The 24,273-nt window shown below is 41.0% G+C and overlaps 1 protein-coding gene across 1 annotated transcript in view; it reads right to left on the bottom strand.

Moving 5' to 3' along the window:
• LOC145414371 (muscle calcium channel subunit alpha-1-like) overlaps positions 1–24,273 on the bottom strand; it is a 1,622,725-nt gene that overhangs the window by 530,378 nt on the left and 1,068,074 nt on the right. The window contains exon 28 of the mRNA XM_080283905.1: positions 14,415–14,561. Coding sequence (XP_080140031.1) covers positions 14,415–14,561 — 147 coding nt within the window. The remainder of the gene's footprint in view (positions 1–14,414; positions 14,562–24,273) is intronic.

Genomic DNA, 24,273 nt, shown 5'->3' with positions numbered 1-24,273 from the left:
TATTTCTCCTAATCTTCTCAACCACATCCACATCTACCCCACAACGTTCCTTCACTTCTTCATTCGTCAACCTGTCCCTCCATGTCACTCCACATGCTCCTCTCAAGTAACTCATTTCCACTGCTCTCACTCTTGACTTGTTCCCCTCTTGCAAGGTCCATGCCTCGCTTCCATATGTCAGGGTAGGGATCACAATACCATCATGCAGTGACTTCTTAACTTCCATACTCACCTCCCTATTTCTCATCACTGCTTTCAGTGTACCAACAACCTTCCTTCCCTGCTGTACCCTTTCACGTACTTCATCCCCCAAAGTTCCATCCTTACTCATCACACTGCCCAAGTACTTGAATGCACTCACATTCTCCATTTCCTCACAATCCAACCTCACTGCACACTCTGTGACTTCATTTCTCTCAAACACCATAACTTTACTTTTGTTTACATTAACTTTCAGCTTCCTCCTCCTACACACTGTCCCAAATTCATTCACCAAACCTTGCAACTCCCATTCATCTTCACTCAACAATACTGTATCATCAGCAAACAGCAACACAGGAAGCTTCCAAATCTCACCCTCATTCATTAGGGCCAGCCCCACATCCACTGCCCTACCTTGCACCTCCTTTACAACCCCATCCATATATATATTAAACAGCCATGGAGACATCACACACCCCTGTTTCAGTCCCACATTGAGATCAAAGAACTCACTCAGCTCACCATCCACTCGCACCGTAGCTCTAGCTCCCTCGTACATACTCTTCACAGCACTCAACAATTTCCCCTCCACTCCATATATTCTTAATACCTTCCACATACCTTGTCTATCTATTCTGTCATAAGCTTTCTCCAAGTCCATGAAGGCAGCACACACTCTCCTTCCCTTCTCTAGATACTTCTTCACTAAACATCTTAGAACAAATATCTGATCTACACACCCTTTTCCCTTCCTAAATCCCCCTTGTTCTTCTCCAACTAGCTCCTCTGTCATATGCCTAACCCTATCAATGAGTATTCTACCATATATTTTGCCAGTCACACTAAGAAGGCAAATACCCCTATGGTTACCACATACTTCTTTCTTCCCTTTTCCTTTGTACAGAGGAATCATTATTCCTGATTTCCAGTCCTCTGGAACCCTTCCCTCTTCCCAAGCCAATCTACACAACTTCCATATCCACTCCACAACAATCTCACCCCCATACCTAAGCATTTCACCACACACTCCATCAATTCCTGGGGCCTTTCCCTCATCATGGAGGGAAGTGATTGGCGGAGTTCCACAGGGCCAGTTCTGGCACCAATTACGTTTTCAGTATATACAAATGACATATGCGGTAACACTGGAAATGGAAGCTATCTAAATATGTCTGCTGATGATTAAAAAATACAAAGGAGAATTACTAACACAGATTCTTGAAGAGATTTACAAGAAGACTTAAATAAACTTCAAGAATGGAGTAATCAATGGCAAATGGAATTCAGTGTGGACAAGTGTCATGTAATTATGTTTGGTAAAAGTGAAAAACAGAATGGGATTATATGTTTTAATGTTCAACCCTACACATATCAGAAAGGGAGAAGGACCTAGGAGTGATTATTAATAACAGACTATCTCCAGCTGACCACAACAGTGAGAAGGTGCATGACATGTATACATTGCTTGCTAATATGAGAATAGCATTCACATATATAAATGCAGACATACTGAGAAAGATAACATCATTCATCAGACCAACCCTGGAGTATGAATCAGTTGTCTTCATTTCAAAAAACACATAGATAAGATCAAAAAAGTACAAAGGGCTGCTACAAGATGGGTACCAAGCTTAAGGGAGCTAAGCTATGAAGAAAGACAAGAAAAACTGAATCTACCAACACTACAGGGGAGAAGGAAAAGAGGAGACATGATTATGTTATATAAAAGCATCTCAGGGAAAGGGAAAATAGACATAAATGAGCATATAACCTATGGAGATGCATCAGTAAGAGGACACTGCAAAAAACTACATAAAAAGAGAGGTGATAAAGACGTAAGGAAATTCAGTTTTCCAAATAGGGTAACTGATCAGTGAAATGCACTACTGAATGATATAGTGTGTGCCAAAACAATTCATAAATTTAAGGATGTGTATGATAAAAATGGTTTAATACACGAGACAGTATGAGCTTGACTTATTCCTGTAAAGATACAATTACGTAAGGTAAGAACACACATACACACACACACACACACACACACACACACACACACACACACACACACACACACACACAGAGTCTGCAATGACTGCATTACTCAACAGTTGACAGTACTTGGCCGTCAATAATCCTCTAACTACCTGGGAGCTCTCCAATAATGATTAAAATTGACTGAAGGAACAATAAACTGAAGGGAATAATGCCACTGCATTTGAAAGTAGCACTTCTTCCTCAGGCACCAAAAATCACAAAAAAGCTGAATGGCTGATATCATAAATAACTTGGATATGGTCTAATGCTTAAATACAAAGCAATTATTTGTACTGTACTACAAAACTGTTCCTACAGTGACCCTTCATATCTGGAGATGTACTAAACTGGCTTATTTTTGCCACCTCAATATGATGTTAATCAGTTTGGGAATATCTCTTGCAATGAAAGGGCAAATGTTGACTATATTTAAACCCTTCAGTTTGGAATGGCTTCTCTAAGATGAATAAAATGATCCAAGGTGGCAAGAATAAAATGACAAGTATGTCTTTTGACAATGGATTACACATGGAAAGTGAGACAATGAGAGTTCACTAAAGGAAAATCAAAATCAATGGCCAAAGTTACAAACCATGGTAACTACACATGCTTCCTTTAAGGGAATGAAGAAATATTCAAATGATTTTTTAAACCTCTGACTTCTAGGATCCGTGTCAACTGAACATCATCATCTCACTCGGTGTTAACCTTAACAGGCGGCAGAGAGAGCACGAACTGCAAACTATATACAGTACCAATATCAGTCATTCAAACACTATCACATTTTTAAAAAGAAGATTTTTACATAACTTCCAAATTGGATGTATTCCTCAAAACTGCAAATATCTGCACACTAACTGAGTCAGCCAACTCCACTACTTTACAACAAACAGCATCAGGTGCTGTAATTTTTGTATCATTCACTATACAGTACAATATCACTATACATATCACCTATCTTTCATTAATTTTCTATTATATCCACTCTGGACCAGGTAATACAGTAGCTTACTGCTTATCAAAATTCCATTGCTACCTACAACACTGATATGCCAGTTTTGCCAATTTACAGCACCAGCTACAGTACTCCCTCATTATCGACAGGATTCTTTTTCGATGGTTTTTACTAAATGTACAGTATAGTCTTTATTTAACAACAGGTGATTTTAATCATTTCCAAGGCAGGCACTGGCAGCATTTTCTCGCCAACCATCCATTCACCTGCTTTGACTCTGCCCGTTTCCATTATTATTTTTTTTTTAATGCAAGGAAAAAGGAACCAATGGTCAGGAGCCTGCAAACCATTTCTTCCAAGAAAAAAATAACAAAAACAATAAAAAGCAGAGCCAAATTCAAGATCTGTTATTTTTTAGATGCCTGGACGCACTGCGTTTGAGACTGGAGATCATAGGAAGTAGGAAATACGGACAGAGAGAGACAGTTCCAGAGTTGACCTGTTGCATAAATGAAGGACTGAGAGTAACATTTAACTCTTGCATTAGAGAGTTGGACAAGAAAGGGATGAGAGTTTGTTGCTAGACAGGTGCTACGTGCCCGTCATAGAGGTGGAGGGATGTAAGCAGACAGTTCAGAGGAGCAGTGATCATTGAAGCAGCGACTGAAAAGAGATAAAGATGTAACAGTGCGGCGAAGAGACAAAGGTTGAAGGGAGCCAGTAAGAGGAGGAGAGTTAATAAGACGAAAAGCCTTTGACTCCACCCTATTGAGAAGAGCTGTATGTGGGGAGCCTCCCCACACATGAGAGCTGTACTCTATACAGGAGTGAATAAAACCCATGTATAAAGTCAACAACTGTGCAGGGGTAAAGAAGATACGGGGTTGGCTTAGCACACCTAATCTCCTGGAAGCAGATTTTACAAGAGATGTAACGAGATCCTTCTAAGATAAGTCCCGAGTGAATGAAACCTCAAGCATGCTCAGAGATGATGCAGGATTGAGCTGGATATTATTAAACATTAGTGGGTACTCCCATGGAAGATTTTGTCAGGTTGATGGGTGTAAGAACTGAGTCTTTGATGCATTAAAAACAACAAGATTATTTTTGACCCTGTCAGAGATACGAGCCAAGTCAGACATTAGGTGTGCCATAGCCTCATCCTTTGTTTGTTGAAGTAACTGCTTAGATGGACGCTGAGGGAACTGAACGGAAAGATGAAGGGTGGAATCATCAGCGTATGAGTGGATAGGGTTAGATGTACAGCTTAGAAAGTCACTGATGGATAAAAGGAGGAGAGTTGGTGATAGGACAGGGCCCTGAGGAACATTGCTGTTGACAGATCTAGGAAAAGAATGATGGCTGTCTACAACAGTGGCTATAGAACAACCAGAAAGGAAGTTATAGATGAAGGCACAGAGAGAAGGATAGAAACCATAAGAGGGCAGTTTGGAAATTAAGGATTTATGCTAGACTCGATCGAATACCTTTGAGATGTCAAGTGCAATGGCAAAGCTTTCACCAAAGTCCTAAAAGGAGGATGACCAGGAGCCTGAAAGGTAGGTGAGAAGATCGCCAGTGGAGTGTCCCTGATGGAACCCATAGTGATGATTAGAAAGAAGGTTGTTATAGGAAAGATGCTTTCAAATTTTTCTGTTAAGAATTACCCTGAAAACTTTTGAGATATAGGATGTTAAAGCAACTGGACAATAGTTAAAGGGTTGGGAATGGTCATCCTTCTTTGGGACTGGCTGAATGAGAGCAAACTTCCAGCAAGAAGGAAAGGTACAAGTAGACAGACAAAGGCAAAAGAGTTACCTATGCATCTCACTCTCACTTTTAATCATCATCATCATCCGGACCTCCTTTCCCATCCTATGGCAGGGTGGGGCATAGCAATGTCCAGACAGCCCAAGTTTGCCCAATCCAATAGGCCACACTGCCATTCACTTATCATGCAAGCCCCTGGAATCCTGGCTCTACCTGAATGCACCAAAGACTTTCATCATATCCTGTAGCTTTATATAAATGTATCCAATAGAGTCAATCTAAACAGTATCACGTTAAAAAGGGGTGCCAAATCCCTGATCATGCACTTCTCACAACATTCATCTAGCCTGTTCAATCTCTTGCAAGTCCCCTAACCTCACCGACTTCCATACCTCTCTTCCTCACACACTCATCCACCACATCCCTCCACCTTCTCCTTGGTCTACTTCGTCTCCTCCCTCCTTCAAATTCGCTCAGATATACCTTTAGCACCACTCTGTTGTTATCCATTCTCTCCACATGACCATACCATCTCAGTACACTCTCTTCAATTCTGGTGTCCACAGAAATCCTCACTCAGCATCTTTCACATATCACATTACAGTATTTCGTATCCTATCCACTCTCTGTACTCCACATACATTCCTCAGAAGTCCCATCTCCACCGTTCTCACTCTTGACTTTTCATTTTCACTTTTAATAAATGTCTATCTATCTATCTATTGCCAGACGCCTCAATCCCGTTTGGGGTGGCCACAAACAAATCGCCTCCAAGTCGCCCTGTCCCCTGCCATTTCACTGCCCTGCTCCCAACTCACACCCCTCTCTCTCATATACCTCTCCACCCCATCCCTCCATCTCATCCTCAGCCTCCCCCTCCCTCTTCCCCCCTCCACCTCACTCACATACACTCTCTTCGTCAGTCTTTCACCCTTCATCCTCCCCACATGGCCAAACCACCTCAGTGTGTTCCTCATAACGCTTCCTATCACATCCACATCAACACTACAACGCTCCTTTATATCCTCATTCGTCACCCTGTCTCTCCACGTGACTCCACAGGCTCCTCTTAAATAACTCATTTCCACTGCTCTCACTCTTGACTTGTGTCCTTCCAACAATGTCCAAGCTTCACTTCCATACATTAGAGTTGGTATCACAATACTGTCATGTAGTAACTTTTTCACTTCCATGCTCACTTCCCTGTTTCTTATTACTGCTTTCAAAGAACCAGCAACCTTTCTTCCCTGCTGTACACTTTCAAGCACTTCACCCTCCAAACCTCCATCCTTACTCATCACACTACCCAAGTATTTTTAGTGTCTATAGCTCCTTCTGTGGAAAATAATAAATGGTTATGTAAATATGCACCAGGCAATGACAACCTGTCTTCTTTGTTACTGTACGTACATAGCAAGTTCACTGTTTTCAATTCTACTTCTTTCCATCTAATTAATATATCTCACCCTCACTTTTAATATAGAACAAAATATTTTAGGTGTCTGTTACTCCTTCTGTGGAAAATAATAAAATTTTTACATAAATATGCACCAGGCAGTGCTAGCCTGTCTTCCTTGTTACCGTTTGTACATAGCTAGTCCCCTGCTTTCGGCTCTATTCATTTCCATTTATGCATCTCTCTCACCTTCAATAATAATAATGACAATGGCGTGGTCTTTTGTCTTAAGGCACCAGTTCTTCTAGTAAGTTATTTACTAGAGCTAGACACACTTTTAACACTTTCATGATAAAAAAAAAAAAAAACTGGTATAATTCAGACAGGCTTCGATAGCAGAAGTGGCAAAAATCAAAACCCTATAATCATCTGTCACAAAGCCTTTCCCCAAATCTAGCTCCTGAAAAGTGAAATGTTTTGAGCTACTCCTTAAAAGATTTAACAGAAGTTAATGGCCTCACAGGTTCATCATATAACCATGGGACAGTACTGGAAAAAATCAATCAGTGAAAGATTACTGGCAAAAAGCTTTAGGCTCATCATGGCATAAGGGATCATCTTCACTTCATAACATCACACCTTGGACATCCCACTACAGGTGTTTGGCACTGGATCATTACAAATCTTTCTCAGTGCAGTTTCAGCTGAGTGATATTTCCTGTATGATGGTTGACCCCGCAGAAACAACTTCATTTCATTCAAGTAGTGGTAGAAATTGATTGAGTATAGCCTGCTCAATAACCTTAGAAAAGAATGGCAAATTAGAGACATGACAATAGAGTGACATGCCCTCAGCATCAAGACCAGGCTTCTTAAGTAGGGACTGGAGCAAAGTACATTTCGCAAACTGTATTACTGCCTGTAAATAACCTGTAGCACCAGTCGAGCAGGACAGTACTCCCAAGATAGATGGAAAGCTGATGACAGGGAGAGCTGGAGCTCCCGTTTCATCAGCCCTCAGAACTAGTTCCTGACCGTCCCCCTTTGCTGAACTTTTTCAGTGTCTCAGTAACACAGAGCGTAGGCCAGCATGCTCTCAAATACAAGTTTCTCTAACTATCTACACCAAACTACATGCACAGTACACACTACACTTCCTTTTCCAAAATTAAAAAATCATGGCTACTTAACACTCAGCCTCGGAGTCCCCGTGCAGGAGGGGGGGGGCATAAATGCCCCCAACTTCTGCCCCTCTCCTGGTGACAACTTGAGCTGCCTGGAACCACTGTCTGACTCACTTCTTCTTCGTTTCTGCAACATTCGTCGCCTTTCCCCTAACTATCGCTCTGTTGAGCACCACCTCTCCTCCTCTAAACCTCACCTTCTTTTCTAACTGAGACTCAGCTGTCTGAGGCAACTGACAGCAAACCCTTTTCTGTTTCCTCCTACTTTCTTTATACTCATTTCAAAGCCAAAGGTGGCTGTTGTGTATATATACACAACGACTTATCTTGCTCTCACATTCCTGAACTTGATTCTTCTGAATTCTCTACACTTGGGTTTCGGCTTTCCTGTCATTCTCTGACTAAATACAAAATTCTTTGATTATCTTATTTCTACAATGGAACAAATTCTATCCATTTCTCCGTTCTCTGAAATCTCCATTCTTGGAGATTTCAATGTTCACCACCACCTTTGGCTCTCCTCTCCTTTCACTGATCCACCTGGTGAACAAGCCTACATCTTTTCTATCTTAATGACCTAGAGCAGCTTGTACAGCACCCTACCTGTATCCCTGAATGCCTTGGAGAAAACTGCAAAATATTTTACCTCTTCCTTACAACTAATCCTTCTGTTTAGACTGTTAATCTTTCTTCTCCATTAGGCTCCTCCAATCTCAACCTTATCACCTTAACCTGTCCTATCGCTCCGGTACGGCCTGTGGACCCTCCAAAGAAACGTCGTCTGTGGCACTTTGGAGCTGCGGATTGGGAGGCCCTCAGGCAGTACTTCTTTGATTTTCCTTGGAATCATTATTGCTTCCATGGCCGGAAGCCATCTGAGTGTGCCTTGTGCATTACAGAGGTTATTCTCTTGGGCATGGAAGCATACATTCCATTCTCATATCCTCTGACTAATGCAAGAATGCCTTGGTTTACTCACGCTTGTTGTAATGCTGTCCGCAATGAGAAGAGGGCCTATAAAAGGTACCGGAGCCAACCCACCCCTGAATCACATCATTTTTACATTTCTGCCCGGAATCATGCTAAGTCTGTTCTTCGCTCTGCAAAAAATAAATTCATTCGTACTAAATGCTCTCAACTCTCCAACTCACATTATTCCTGCTCCTTCTGGCACCTCGCCAAAAACTTTTCTAACAAATTTACCTCATCATCCTTCCCTCCTCTTTTCTACTTTGATGGTTCTGTAGCTATTTCTTCTACTGATAAAGCAGATCTCTTCACTCAGACCCTCTCCTCCAATTCCACCTTAGATGATTCCCGTGCTGTTCCTCCATCACTTCCCCCCTCTGACTTCCTCATGGCTGACATTAAAATTTCTTGAGCTGATGTATTTTCTGCCATCAATGGCCTCAATACTAACAAGGCATATGGACGTGATGGAGTCCCTCCTGTTGTTCTCAAGAACTGTGCTTCTGTGCTTACATCCTGCCTAGGCAAACTCTTTCGCCTTTGTCTATCAACTTGTACCTTTCCTTCTTGCTGGAAGTTTGCTCTCATTCAGCCAGTCCCAAAGAAGAGTGACCATTCCCAGCCCTCTACCTATTGTTCAATTGCTTTAACATCCTGGAACTCAAAAGCTTTCGAGTCAATTCTTAATAGAAAAATATTAAAGCATCTTTCCTATCACAACCTTCTTTCTGATCGTCAGTATGGGTTCCGTCAGGGACACTCCACTGGCAATCTTCTCACCTACCTTTCAGACTCCTGGTCATCCTACTTTAGGGACTTTGGCAAAAGCTTTGCCATTGCACTTGACATCTCAAAGGCTTTCGATCGAGTCTAGCATAAATATTTAATTTCCAAAATGCCCTCTTACAGTTTCTATCCTTCTCTCTGTGCCTTCATCTCTAGCTTCACTTCTGGTCATTCTATAGCCACTGTTGTAGACAGCCATCGTTCTTCTCCTCGATCTATCAACAGTGGTGTTCCTCAGGGCTCTGTCCTATCACCAACTCTGTTCCTTTTATTCATCAATGACCTTCTAAGCTGCACATCTAACCCTATCCACTCGTACACTGAGGACTCCACTCTTCACCTTTTCATTTGGTTTCTGCAATGTCCATCTCAACAGTTACTTCAACAAACAAGGGATGAGGCTATGGCACACTTAATGTCTGACTTGGCTCGTATCTCTGACAGGGGCAAAAATAATCTTGTTGTTTTTAATGCCTCAAAGACTCAGTTCGTACACCTACCAACCTTACAAAATCTTCCATAGGTGTACCCACTAATATTTAATAATATTCACTTTAATCCCGCATCATCTTTGAACATGCTTGGGATTTCATTCACTCGGGACTTATCTTGGAAAGATCATATCACATCTCTTGTAAAATCTGCTTCCAGGAGATTAGGTGTGCCAAGCCGACTCTGTTTCTTCTTTACCCCTACACAATTGTTGACTTTATATGTGAGTTTTATCTGCCCCTGTGTGGAGTACAACTCACATGAGTGGGGAGGTTCCCCACATACGGCTCTTCTCAATAGGGTGGAGTCAAAGGCTTTTCGTCTCATTAACTCTCCTCCTCTTACTGGCTCCCTTCAACCTCTGTCTCTTCACCGCACTGTTGCATCTTTATTTCTTTTCTATCACTACTTCAATGGTCACTGCTCCCCTGAACTGTCTGCTTGCATCCCTCCACCTCTACGACGGGTACGTAGCACCTGTTTAGCTGCAAACTTTCATCCCTTTTCTGTCCAACTCTCTAATGCAAGAGTTAACTGTCACTCCCAGTCCTTCATTTATGCAACAGGTCAACTCTGGAACTGTCTCTCTCTGTCTGTATTTCCTGCTTCCTACGATCTCCAGTCTTTCAAATGCAGTGTATCCAGGCATCTCGAAATGATCGGATCTTGAATTTGGCTCTCTCTTGTATTTTGTTTTTCTCTTGGAAGGAACAGTTATTGCAGGCTCATGGCCTTTGGTTCCTTCTTCCTAACATTAAAAAAAAAAAAAAAAGTATTCAATGTGAATGAGACAGGTTTATGGTGGAATGGTATGTATAAAGGAAACACACTTTAAGTAATCAAAAAACACATTAACATAACATATGAGTGGCTGCATGGGAAGGATTGTGAAAGGCAGATCGAAAAAGACCTGAGATGAGGTCACAGTGTGACCTCAGGTATAAGCCTGAACAGGGAGGTAGCCAGAGATCAACCAGCACGGAAAGCTGTCATTAGGTGACCAAGGCTGACACATGCAAGCATGTTGGAGCCTTTATAAACAATATGACATAAAAAGGGCAACCATCAAAAAATAATCACGAAGCGCAGTAGCACTCTGTAGCTATTTCTTCTACTGATAAAGCAGATCTCTTCGCACAGTCTTTCTCCTCCACTTCCACCTTAGACGATTCTGGTGCTGTTCCTCCATCACTTCCCCGCTCTGCCTTCCTCATGGCTGACATTAAAATTTCTTCAGCTGATGTATTTTCTGCCATCACTGGCCTCAGTACTAACAAGGCATATGGGCCTGATGGGGTCCCTCCTGTTGTTCTCAAGAACTGTGCTTCTGTGCTTACACCCTGCCTAGGCAAAACTCTTTCGCCTTTGTCTGTCAACTTGTACCTTTCCTTCTTGCTGGAAGTTTGCTCTCATTCAGCCAGTCCCAAAGAAGGGTGACCACTCCCAACCCTCCAACTATCGTCCAATTGCTTTAACGTCCTGTATTTCAAAAGTTTTCAAGTCAATTCTCAACAGAAAAATTTTAAGGCATCTTTCCTATCACAACCTTCTTTCCGATCATCAGTACGGGTTCCGTCAGGGACGCTCCACTGGCGATCTTCTCACCTACCTTTCAGACTCCTGGTCATCCTCCTTTTGGGACTTTGGCGAAAGCTTTGCCATTACACTTGACATCTCAAAGGCTTTCGATCGAGTCTAGCATAAATCTTTAATTTCCAAACTGCCCTCCTACGGTTTCTATCCTTCTATCTGTGCCTTCATTGCTAGCTTCCTTTCTGGTCATTCTATAGCCACTGTTGTAGACGGCCATCGTTCTTCTCCTAGATCTATCAACAGTGGTGTTCCTCAGGGCTCTGTCCTATCACCAACTCTCTTCCTTTTATTCATCAATGATCTAAGCTGTACATCTAACCCTATCCATTCATACGCTGATGACTCCAGTCTTCACCTTTCCATTCGGTTCCCGCAACACCCATCTCAACAGTTGCTTCAACAAACAAGGGACGAGGCTATGGCACACCTAATGTCTGACTTGGCTCGTATCTCTGACTGCGGTAAAAATAATATGGTTGTTTTTAATGCATCTAAGACTCAGTTCTTACACCTATCAACCCGACAAAATCTTTCACAGGTATACCCACTAATGTTTAATAATATTCAGCTTAATCCTAAATCATCCTTGAACATGCTTGGGGTTTCATTTACTTGGGACTTATCTTGGAAAGATCATATTACATCTCTTGTAAAATCTGCTTCCAAGAGATTGGGTGTGCTAAGCCGACTCCGCTCTTTCTTTACCCCTGCACAATTGTTGACTCTATACAGGGGTTTTATCCGTCCCTGTGTGGAGTACAACTCTCATGTGTGGGGAGGCTCCCCACATACAGCTCTTCTCAATAGGGTGGAGTCAAAGGCTTTTCATCTCATTAACTCTCCTCCTCTTACTGACTCCCTTCAACCTCTGTCTCTTCGCCGCACTGTTGCATCTTTATCTCTTTTCTATCGCTACTTTAATGGTCACTGCTCCTCTGAACTGTCTGCATGCATTCCTCCACCTCTATGACGGGCACGTAGCACCCGTCTGGCAGCAAACTCTCATCCCTTTTCTGTCCGACTCTCTAATGCAAGAGTTAACCGTTACTCCCAGTCTTTCATTTATGCAACAGGTCAACTCTGGAACTGTCTCCCTCTGTCTGTATTTCCTGCTGCCTATGATCTCCAGTCTTTCAAACGCAGTGTGTCAAGGCATCTCAAAATGATCGGATCTTGAATTTGGCTCTCTATTGTATTTCGTTTTTCTCTTGGAGGGAACTGTTAGTGCGGGCTCATGGCCTTTGGTTCCTTCTTCCTTGCATTTAAAAAAAAAAAAAAAAAAAAAAAAAAAAAAAAAAAGGAATGGAACAGGTTCAAACTGGTGTCCCATACCAAAGGGTATTGGAGCATTTGTGTGAAAATGGTCTTAAAGCTTAGTTCTAAGCTTATAAAATAAAAGACCTTTGCTATTCAAGTGCAAAGCTACTTGCAAAGTCTTCGTAACCTTCGTGGGAGTCACAATATCGAACCGCAAAAATATCAGTTTTGTTTTTCTTCTTTCTTTCTTTCTTCTTCATCAGTCATCACTCCAAAATAAAAAGGTGTACGCAAGTGTACTATACACTAAAATGCTGCTTGTCAAGTCTAGATGTTTCTTTTCATGTTTAGAAATGCATTCAGGCTACAATTTGCGAGTTATGACCTGAAAACCGCATCAAGGTCACCCGTAAGCATGCCATTTTGCACTTCACCCTCATTTTAGTCTTTCAGTATGCTATGCATGTAACAATCCAAATCTAACTCTGGCTTTATGCAAAATTATACTTCCACAAAAAGATGATAAACTAGAAAAATTTTCTTCTAAAATGATTGTTAAGAAGTTATGGCAAAAGTGGACAGATAAATAGATGAAAACAGCACAGAAACAAGACAGCATTCCACCAGCTACATGTTTGTGGCCAAGGTGTGGAATGTAGTAATGGGTATAGGTCTCCAAATCTGCAAAGGGGAAATGTGCACTGATAAGAGGTGCAAAAAACACAGAAACAACAAAGCATTCATGAGCTACAAACATGTAGCTGGTGGAATGTAGTAATGGGTATAGGTCTCCAAATCTCCTCCCATCCTGGATGCTCTCTTGTTTCTGTGCTTTTTGCACCTCTTCTCTGTGCACTTTTGCCCTTTGCAAATTTGGAGACCTATACCCATTACCACATTCCATAACTTAGCCACAAACACGGATTTGTAGCTGGTGGAATGTTCACTTGTTTCTGTGCTTTTTTCATTGCTTAACTGTCAACCTTTGCCATTCCTACTTCTTAACAATCATTTTAGAAGAAAAATTTTGTTTTCTAGTGGTAATTCTTTACTAAATGGGCACAGTGATTCCACCTATATTATAACAAATTCACGATCTCAAGGTACGCAATTTTGGTACATAAGCAACACAGATACCGAAGTTAATTGTTCCATTGTGACTGCAAGAAGTGATTGGAAAACGACGAAATATACCTATTTGGGGGTATTTAAGAATGCAGCAGGTTGCCCGCAGCAATGTTTACCAACGATCTCTCCACCTGGCCATGCTGTTTACCAACCATCACTTCGACTGGCCATGTCAGTGTATCCTGTGTCAAAGCAATAGGAACTTAGTGATTTAACCAAAACTAACCTAACCAAACCAAATCTAATCTAACCTAACCTCACTTGCCTTTGACAGCCAGCTTTCAAATTTAAAAATGCTCGTTAGGAACGTTACATATGACCGGCTACTGGCAGGCCTCAGTGGAAAATTTGCGCATTCTAAATCCTCATTTCTCTTTTAGAGGTAAGACTGTAAAAATCCCCAGTAGCTGTGGTAATCAAGGAATAACAGCAAGTAACCTGTGAAATACTGTCCTAATATCAATAGAAAATATGGAAAGGCCGCGCCCATTTGGTAATGAATTAATAAAACGGGATTTGCTTATCGACAATATCTTAGGAACATGGCTCCTTTGATAATGAGGGAGACCTGTATAGGGAAAAAAGTGTGCTATTTTGGAACCATCCCAGCCTTACAATGATGATGGCCTATAGTAAGAAGGGTACTTACCCTGGCCATCCCTCAAAGGTGGAGACAGTGAAGAGTGTGAGCATGGCCTTGGCTACATTGTCAAAATGGAATGCATTCTTTTCCCACATCCGCCTCTCCACCATGGGTTTTGTGATGTCCCCATCATGGTACACGATATAGTGGCCCCTAGGTTGGAATGACACAGCATGAACTGGAGCATTACACAAACATCAAAATGGTTTCACTGGGCTGAAAATTAAATAATTATTTATGCAGTGAGATATACATGGTAAGTATACAAACTAAATATTCCCTGAGAACAGTACAGTAATAACATTACCTACATATCCTCTGTACATTGCAAAAATTAATTACAGTACCTACGTCCAAGAATATATTTTTCACTCTGTTCCACCAAACTCTCCATCTATTTATACCCACATGGCTCAAACCCATAAAGAATGGCCACAAACAAAATACTTCACCATCACTCTGTCTTCTGCCAGCAAGTTGCCCTTTCTCCAACTCACATCCCCTTCTTTCACACATCACTCCATCCCTTCAGTTCATCCTCAGTCTCCCCTCTGCCTCCTCTTCACAATTCATCCTCAGTCTCCCCACTGCCTCCCCCTAACAAACATACACTCTTCTACTCAGTCTCTCATTCTCTATCTTCTCCACATGGTCCAACAACAGAATATTTCATTCTGTCCCGGAGATATCACTCATAATAATGTTAAGGGGAGTGGACACCAGCAGGAACCAATTTTTGACCGACAAAGGCATTTTGCGAAAGTTATCCCATAAAATAGCTCCAAGTATCACTCGTTCCCTGTAAAAATTTGGCAGCTATACGACAATTCTTTCCCCATCAAAAAAAATATTTTTTAATTCCAATTTTGAGGTCACTTACCTACAGAAATCTCCATTTTCTATGCAATGTATAATATGCCCACTTTGTTCCCATTTTTTTCTGCAAAACTTATGTAATACATCTGGCAATGGGAGTGTGTGTGTGTGTGTGTGTGTGTGTGTGTGTGTGTGTAATTCACCGGGTCGGTCAGGATCACTTGATTGTCGTGATGGTCAGCTTTTACCCTCCCGGAAGGAAGCTGAGAGCTCATATAGTCCGATCTAAGGGCAAGGCTGTGACCTTCACACACGCACACACCCGTCCCCTTGCTCAAGGGGGACAGTAACCACCCACTTCGTCAGTGAAACTTTTCGCAACCTGAGCAAGGCGCGAACTCCCGTCCACCAGTTGGCAAGCGGGAACGTTACCACTGCACCAGCGAGCGTGTGTGTGTGTGTGTGTGTGTGTGTGTGTGTGTGTGTGTGTGTGTGTGTGTGTGTGTGTGTGTGTGGAGGGTGGCAGTGAGGCAGGAAATGCCAGAGATGCTATGACACTGGGAGGAGTGAGACGTGCCAGCCTTGGTCTCAACCTGTTCTCAGTCTGCGCTAATCTTGGCCACTTCTCTTTGTTTTTGGAACTTTTTGAGGATGGAGTGACCATCTTAGAAGCTACTGCAACGTTGGAAAGCAGCAAAGAAGAATTTGATGCCATTTTGAGGGAAGAAAAACGTGTTAGAAGCAGCAATTCTTCCTCCACTATCTCCACCTCCCTCCTCACCTGCCCCCCCCCACCACCACCTCACCTGATGACCCCCAACCTTCTACGTCTTTCTCTCCAACTTTGTCTTCTCCAACACCCTCTTCCTCTTCATAACCATCCCTAATCCTAACTCATAAAATAAAGAAAAAATTACCTGAGTTGTTTCTAATCGTACAGTATAGACACTGCAAGTCAACAGAAAACGAGTGATATCTCAGAACTAAACTTACTGTCCTTTGGAGTGATATAACTCCATTGGTTCTGAACGTAACACAAAAAGCAAAATACCTACAAAAAGATGAATGAAAGGGGAACAATTTGTGCTTATACCAGTATTTTTTTCCAAGACTGACAAACATGACTGTAATGATTTTTTGAACATGACAAAAAGGGGGTAAAATTTGGGATAAATACATAGGCATTTTGGGAATTTTTTTTGTTCAGCAATGGTGAAGAATATTATAAAGCTGATAGGGCAATTTATTAATGAGGGTTTTATTAACAATACTACCAAATATCACAGAGATCAGATGAACACACTTCCCTTGGTTTCCCATTTCTCGCATATCTTACTTTATACGTATTATGCATATATTATTTTTTTTTTCTGTAAAAACTAATCGACCAAATTTACTCAAACTTTGGGATGTTATTGCTCATATAAAGTAACAAAACATATAAAAAAATTCAGAAAAGTCTAAGAAAAACAAAATAATGTACCTTCATAAGTAACAATTGTCCATTTCCCTTAATGGAAGTTATATATACGGTAATTGCAAAAATATAATAAAGACATCCTTAGGCTGAAGGGGTTACTTAACCCCTACACCGCGGTCATGTTTTTGCGCTCCTTGCACGTCCCGTGAGGATATTCGTGCTCCGACTTACTTTTTAAAAATATTTGCCAAAAATCAGTTATTAGTCCTAGAATATTATAATTATATGTGCATATGGCACATACCTTCAGCTTTCTCCTGAGATGTTTGTTGAGCCTTTGTCGAGTACCGTAGGTGGAGACTTCTGAAGTTGGGTAATGAATTCTCCACTTTACACTTTCTGACACCCCGTAATATGATTACCACAGCCTGATATTATCACTAGAAACACTATTCTATGATTTTCAAGTAGTGTGGAATCCATACACCAAAAAAAAAAAAAAAAAACACTGTGAAAGCAGCGTACAAGCTTCCCACTTGCGTTCGTTCCCCGCTGGTATTCTGTCATTTATTATTCATAAACACACTCACACTTTATATTCCTATTACTTTATTACACTTGTATATATATATACAGTATTTATCCATAGGTTTCCTTCAGTAATAGTAGTTTATTTTCATTCTCGTTCAGTAAACTAGCGTAGAGAGCAAAGCTTTGTCTGTCATTACTCCAAGTATTTGTACTCATATTCTTATATTAGTAATTATTTACATTTCTATTTTATTTACACTAAATTATATACCATCACTTCCAGTAAATAAGGGCTCCTTTCCCTTGGAGCCAGGATGAACTTGGGACACTGAAGCACTCGTAGTTTATCACCATTTCCTCCACTGGCTCATCACACGATTCACCAGAAAGATTGTAGTCACTGTCCATCATTATCATGGATAAATTAGTCAGTTCATGCTCCACAGCAGAGTCATTTAGTCCTTTACCCCTTCCCACACGAGGTTTAGTAGGGGTAGAGGTCACAGGGCCCTCTAGAAGCGGCGGAAATGGAGGGGCGCGAGTGCTACGTGCTTTCATCTCAAGAAACTACACTGAACTAAATGATGAGGCGGATATAGGGCCGCAAAGGGTTGACCAAGTCAGCGAGGTGAAAGCTGCTAATTTATATGCTCTGAAATGATTGGCAGGAAATTAGGTAGTTCCAGGTGAATGTAAATATTACTCAGGCTTCTCCCTTGCTTTCTTATACGTATATATATTTTTATTACGAAAATAGATTATACGGCATATTTCAAGGGGAAATTACCAGGGAAAATTAGCGAACAAGTGCACGTGGGGTGTTGCCAGGTGATAATTAGCCAACTCCAGGTGTATGGCACTATCAGTTACCTTATTTTTTTTTGGTATATATTATTTTTGTATAAGAATAGGGCATAGGGCTTATTTCAATGGATGAAATCAGTGGAAAATTCCAGGGAATATTTGCTTAGCGCAGCGTGGCCAGGCAGGCGAGAGGAGAGGGTAATGGAGGGGAGGTAGGGAGGGAAGTCAAGAACGGGGATAAATAGCTAAATTGTCAACAATGGATGGGAGTACAAATGACATTAGCAGTGCTGACTATTGTTGGACACTGGCAGTACTGATAGATGATATAAGCCACCACTTGAGAGCCCAGGAGAATTCAAAATAACAAAGAATCGCAAAAGTGATGCCCCGCGGTATGATCCATTGCACCTGAGTGTCACGAAAGTGACGCCCCGCGGTTAAGGGGTTAATGGTACACTATTTTTGGGCAGTGTGAGAAAAAGGATTCGTGAAATTTTTCTGATTCTGGAATGAGTACTCAAATACACTCTACAGAAGGCGTTCAAAAAGTTTTGGCAACAGGGTAATAGAAGCAAAATTAATAGAGATACACATTTATTGAAGTTCACACTCCTTCAACATACTCTCCTCTAAGGTTTACACACTTCTGGAGCCGTGTCATCCACTTAACAAAGCACTCCGAGTACTCAGAAACAGGTATACTCTCCAGTTCTGAATTTATCCTCCTGGCAAGGTCCTGTTCCCTTCGAGGAGGATCCCACCAAGTTTTTTCTGACAATTTAGGAATAGCCAAAAGTCACACGGTGCCAGGTCAGGATGGCACCGTGTGACTTTTGGCTATTCCCTAAATTGTCAGAAAAAACTTGGTGGGATCCTCCTCGAAGGGAACAGGACCTTGCCAGGAGGATAAATTCAGAACTGAAGAGTATACCTGTTTCTGAGTACTCGGAGTGCTTTGTTAAGTGGATGACACAGCTCCAGAGGTGTGTAAACCTTAGAGGAGAGTATGTTGAAGGAGTGTGAATTTCAATAAATGTGTATCTCTATTAATTTTGCTTTTATTACCCTGTTGCCGAAACTTTTTGAACGCCCCTCGTATTACAGTATTAGTTTATATTCCACATCATTTGTTTCCCTCTGAAACACTTTGTGCATGCCAGCTTTGTCCATCTGATCCTGTGGCTGTGTGTGATGCATTATCTTTGGCAAGATTATTGTTAATTTTTTAACCACGAGGTTATTTTGTAGGACCTCATTTGAAATCTTCTCTTGGTCTACCTCTTGGTGCTCTACCATCCATATTCACATTTCAGAGATATTTCACTCAATTTTCATCATTCATTCTTTCATTATGTTCAGACCACCTCAATCACCCCCTGTGCATCACATTACCAATGCCTTCCCAGCCAATCTCTCAGCTGCTTATTCACAATTCTGCATACTGCAGGTTGACCTTTAACCTGCTCATTCGCAACTCTGCCATTTGCAGTTACGTCATACCAGGAAGCATGACTATGCATATGCTCCTCATTTACTACCCAAGTTTCACTACCAAAAATCATTTCTAGTCTCACACATGCAGCATTAACACATCCCTTAGTGTGAAGGGAAATGTTATTTTGATGTAAAGAGACTACCAGCTACCTAAATGTCTTCCACCCTCTCCTATCCACATAACCCCATAAAAAAGCATACATCCCAATACTCTCAACAGTTCAGTTGATGTTATAATTTCACACACCGTCAATAAGTGCTCCTTTAATAGTGATGTGGTTAGCTATTACACTGTACTGTACCTTTCGTTTTCATGACCAGGTAATATAAGCAGCATCAGTTTACTGATAATCAAAATGGTGTACAACATAATTTATTCAAACCACATCTTTAAAAAAAAAAAAAAAAGTTTGTCTTACCTCAGTTTGCCATAAAAGTATGTAAAAGCCACTTTGCAGACACAAAAGTTATGCAGTTATTGTAAGAAAAATTTGCCAAAATATTAGCAATATTCTAACAGCAATTTTGCAAGCATTAATTAGGTTGTCTAAGGAATGTTGGTATGGGTAATCATGATGCAAGATATGGTCTGAAAAATGAGTGGCTGGTTGCTAGTCATTTCAATATCATCCTAACCTTATTTCCTACTAATAAACAGGGTGAAAGAGCCTCACATCCATTCACTTTTCATTCAAGCTTTTATCATCTTTGGCTCCATCTCACAGGTAATGCATCCACACATTTGGTTGCATGTATACTTCACAGCAGTGGTGTACCCAGAAAGGTGAAAGGGGGGGGGGGCTTTTTTTTTTTTTTAACTGTGCAGCCCATGATTTGGGGAGCACAGCGAGCCCGTAAAGCTGGGGGTTCGGGGGAGGGGGGGCTTACAGTGCTCCCCCCCAAGAAAATTATGCATTTAGGTTAATTTTATAATAATTCTGAGGCCATATGGAATGGGTATTTAACATAAATATAGCATATTCTAAGGTCATTTTTTTATAATCATTTTAAGGCCATAATTATGGAATGGGTATATAACATAAATAGAGCATATTCTAAAGTCATTTTTAAGTACTCTGTGCCACTGAGTTATGATTAAGTCTCTCCAATAACCTTATATTACTAAAATTCAAATGCTCCAATTTTCTTTTTTTTTTTAATAAAACTTCAGCAGAATAGACAGAAATACTGGACAGTATGACAATATATATATATATATATATATATATATATATATATATATATATATATGTATATACATTATTCCCGTAAAGCTGGGGGTTCAGGGGGGGGGGAGCTTACAGTGCTCCCCCTCAAGAAAATTCTGCATTTAGGTTAATTTTATAATAATTTTGAGGACATATGGGAAAGGGGAAAAAGAAGTGTGTGGTAATCATAGGGGCATTTGTCTTCTTAGTATAATAGAAAAAGTGTATGGTAGGATACTTATTGACAGAGTTAAAGAAAGAACAGAGAAATTAGTTGGAGAAGAACAGGGAGGCTTTAGGAAGGGAAGAGGTTGTGTAGATCAGATATTCATTCTTAGATCTTTAGTGGAAAAGTTTCTAGAGAAGGGAAAGAAGTTGTATGCGGCTTTCATGGATTTGGAGAAAGCATATGACAGGGTGGATAGACAAAGATTGTGGAAAGTGTTAAGAATATATGGAATAGATGGGAAGTTGTGAATGCTGTGAAGAGTATGTACGATGGTGCGAAGGCTGCAGTGCGTGTGGATGGTGAACTAAGTGAATTTTTCTCTTTGAAAGTTGGGTTGAAACAGGGATGTGTCATGTCTCCATGGTTGTTCAATCTGTACATGGATGGGGTAATAAAAGAGGTACAAGGTAGGGTAGTGGATGTTGGAGTGGCCCTGGTGAGAGAGGATAGTGTTTGGAAACTCCCTGTACTGTTGTTTCCAGATGACACTGTGTTGTTGAGTAAAGACGAAGGGGAGCTGCAAGGCTTGGTGGATGAGTTTGGGAGAGCGAGTAAGAAACGGAATCTAAAGGTGAATGTAGGGAAGAGTAAAGTGATGGTCTTTGAGAGAGGTGAAGTCAGTGAATGGACAGCAAGATTGCATGGTGAGGAATTGGAAAATGTGAGTACGTTTAAGTACTTGGGTAGTGTGATGAGTAAGGATGGAGGTTTGGAGGATGAAGTGCTTGAAAGGGTACAGCAGGGAAGAAAGGTTGCTGGTTCTTTGAAAGCAGTGATAAGAAACAGGGAAGTGAGTATATGGAAGTGAAAAAGTTACTACATGACAGTATTGTGATACCAACTCTAACGTATGGAAGTGAAGCTTGGACATTGTTGGAAGGACACAAGTCAAGAGTGAGAGCAGTGGAAATGAGTTATTTAAGAGGAGCCTGTGGAGTCACATGGAGAGACAGGCTGATGAATGAGGATATAAAGGAGCGTTATGGTGTGGATGTGAATGTGATAGGAAGCGTTATGAGGAATACACTGAGGTGGTTTGACCATGTGGAGAGGATGGAGGGTGAAAGACTGACGAAGAGAGTGTATGTGAGTGAGGTGGAGGGGGGAAGAGGGAGGGGGAGGTCGAGGTTGAGATGGAGGGATGGGGTGGAGAGGTATATGAGAGAGGAGGGTGTGAGTTGGGAGCAGGGCAGTGAAATGGCGGGGGACAGGGCGACTTGGAGGCGATTTGTTTGTGGCCGCCCCAAACGGGATTCAGGAGTCTGGCAATATATATATATATATATATATATATATATATATACTTTATATATATATATATATATCTATCTATCTATCTATCTATTGCCAGACGCCTCAATCCCGTTTGGGGTGGCCACAAACAAATCGCCTCCAAGTCGCCCTGTCCCCCGCCATTTCACTACCCTGCTCCCAACTCACACCCCCTCTTTCATATACCTCTCCACCCCATCCCTCCATCTCATCCTCGGTCTCCCCTCCCTCTTCCACCCTCCACCTCACTCACATACACTCTCTTCGTCAGTCTTTCACCCTCCATCCTCTCCACATATATATATATATATATAAAGTATATATATATATATATATATATATATATATATATATATATATACTTTATATATATATATATATATATATATATATATATATATATATACTTTATATATATATATATATATATATATATATATATATATATATATATATATATATACTTTATATATATATACTTTATATATATATATATATATATATATATATATACTTAATATATTATATATATATATATATATATATATATATATATATATATATATATATATATATCTATCTATCTATCTATTGCCAGACGCCTCAATCCCGTTTGGGGTGGCCACAAACAAATCGCCTCCAAGTTGCCCTGTCCCCCGCCATTTCACTGCCCTGCTCCCAACTCACACCCCCCTTTCTCATATACCTCTCCACCCCATCCCTCCATCTCATCCTTGGCCTCCCCCTCCCTCTCTCCCCCTCCACCTCACTCATATACACTCTCTTCGTCAGTCTTTCACCCTCCATCCTCTCCACATGGCCAAACCACCTCAGTGTATTCCTCATAACGCTTCCTATCACATTCACATCCACACCACAACGTTCCTTTATATCCTCATTCGTCAGCCTCTCTCTCCACGTGACTCCACAGGCTCCTCTTATATAACTCATTTCCACTGCTCTCACTCTTGACTTGTGTCCTTCCAACAATGTCCAAGCTTCACTTCTGTAAGTTAGAGTTGGTATCACAATACTGTCATGTAGTAACTTTTTCACTTCCATGCTCACTTCCCTGTTTCTTATCACTGCTTTCAAGGAACCAGCAACCTTTCTTCCCTGCTGTACCCTTTCAAGCACTTCACCCTCCAAACCTCCATCCTTACTCATCACACTACCCAAATACTTAAACGTACTCACATTTTCCAATTCCTCACCATCCAACCTCGCTGTACATTCACTAACTTCACCTCTCTCAAAGACCATCCTTTTACTCTTCCCTACATTCACCTTTAGGTTCCGTTTCTTACACACTCTCTCAAACTCATCCACCAAGCCTTGCAGCTCCTCTTCGTCTTCACTCAACAACACAGTATCATCTGCAAACAACAGTACAGGGAGTTTCCAAACACTATCCTCTCTCACCAGGGCCACTCCAACATCCACTACCCTACCTTGTACCTCTTTTATTACCCCATCCATGTACAGATTGAACAACCATGGAGACATGACACATCCCTGTTTCAAACCAACTTTCAAAGAGAAAAATTCACTTAGTTCACCATCCACACGCACTGCAGCCTTCGCACCATCGTACATACTCTTCACAGCATTCAACAACTTTCCATCTACTCCATATATTCTTAACACTTTCCACAATCCTTGTCTATCCACCCTGTCATATATACTTTATATACTTTATATATATATATATATATATATATATATATATATATATATATAAATATACTATATATATATATACAGTAATCACTCCAATATCCGGATCAATACAGCCATCGGTAGGTTCGGATATTGGTTTTGTCCGGATATTGGGCCCCAGCTTATGGACTTGTACTTACGGACCCTAACACAGAGAAACACCTATACAACTCCCTCCGGACATGCATAGCACCTATTTAACACCCAAATCACACCAATAAGGCACATAAATGACTGAAATAAATGCAATAGACACATAAAATGTGGGTTTAGAAGTATGTTCATACATTAATAAACATTCTGGTACTTATGGACTCTAACCGAACCTAACCTAACCGAACCTAACCGAACTCTGAAAAACACATTCCT

The sequence above is a fragment of the Coenobita brevimanus genome, chromosome 99, assembly GCF_032717465.1.
Source record: "Coenobita brevimanus isolate Jiangsu-jjx chromosome 99, ASM3271746v2, whole genome shotgun sequence".
Classification (NCBI taxonomy): domain Eukaryota; kingdom Metazoa; phylum Arthropoda; class Malacostraca; order Decapoda; family Coenobitidae; genus Coenobita; species Coenobita brevimanus.
The sequence above is the reverse complement of the archived record's forward strand: the minus strand, read 5'-3'. Positions and strand labels throughout refer to the sequence as shown.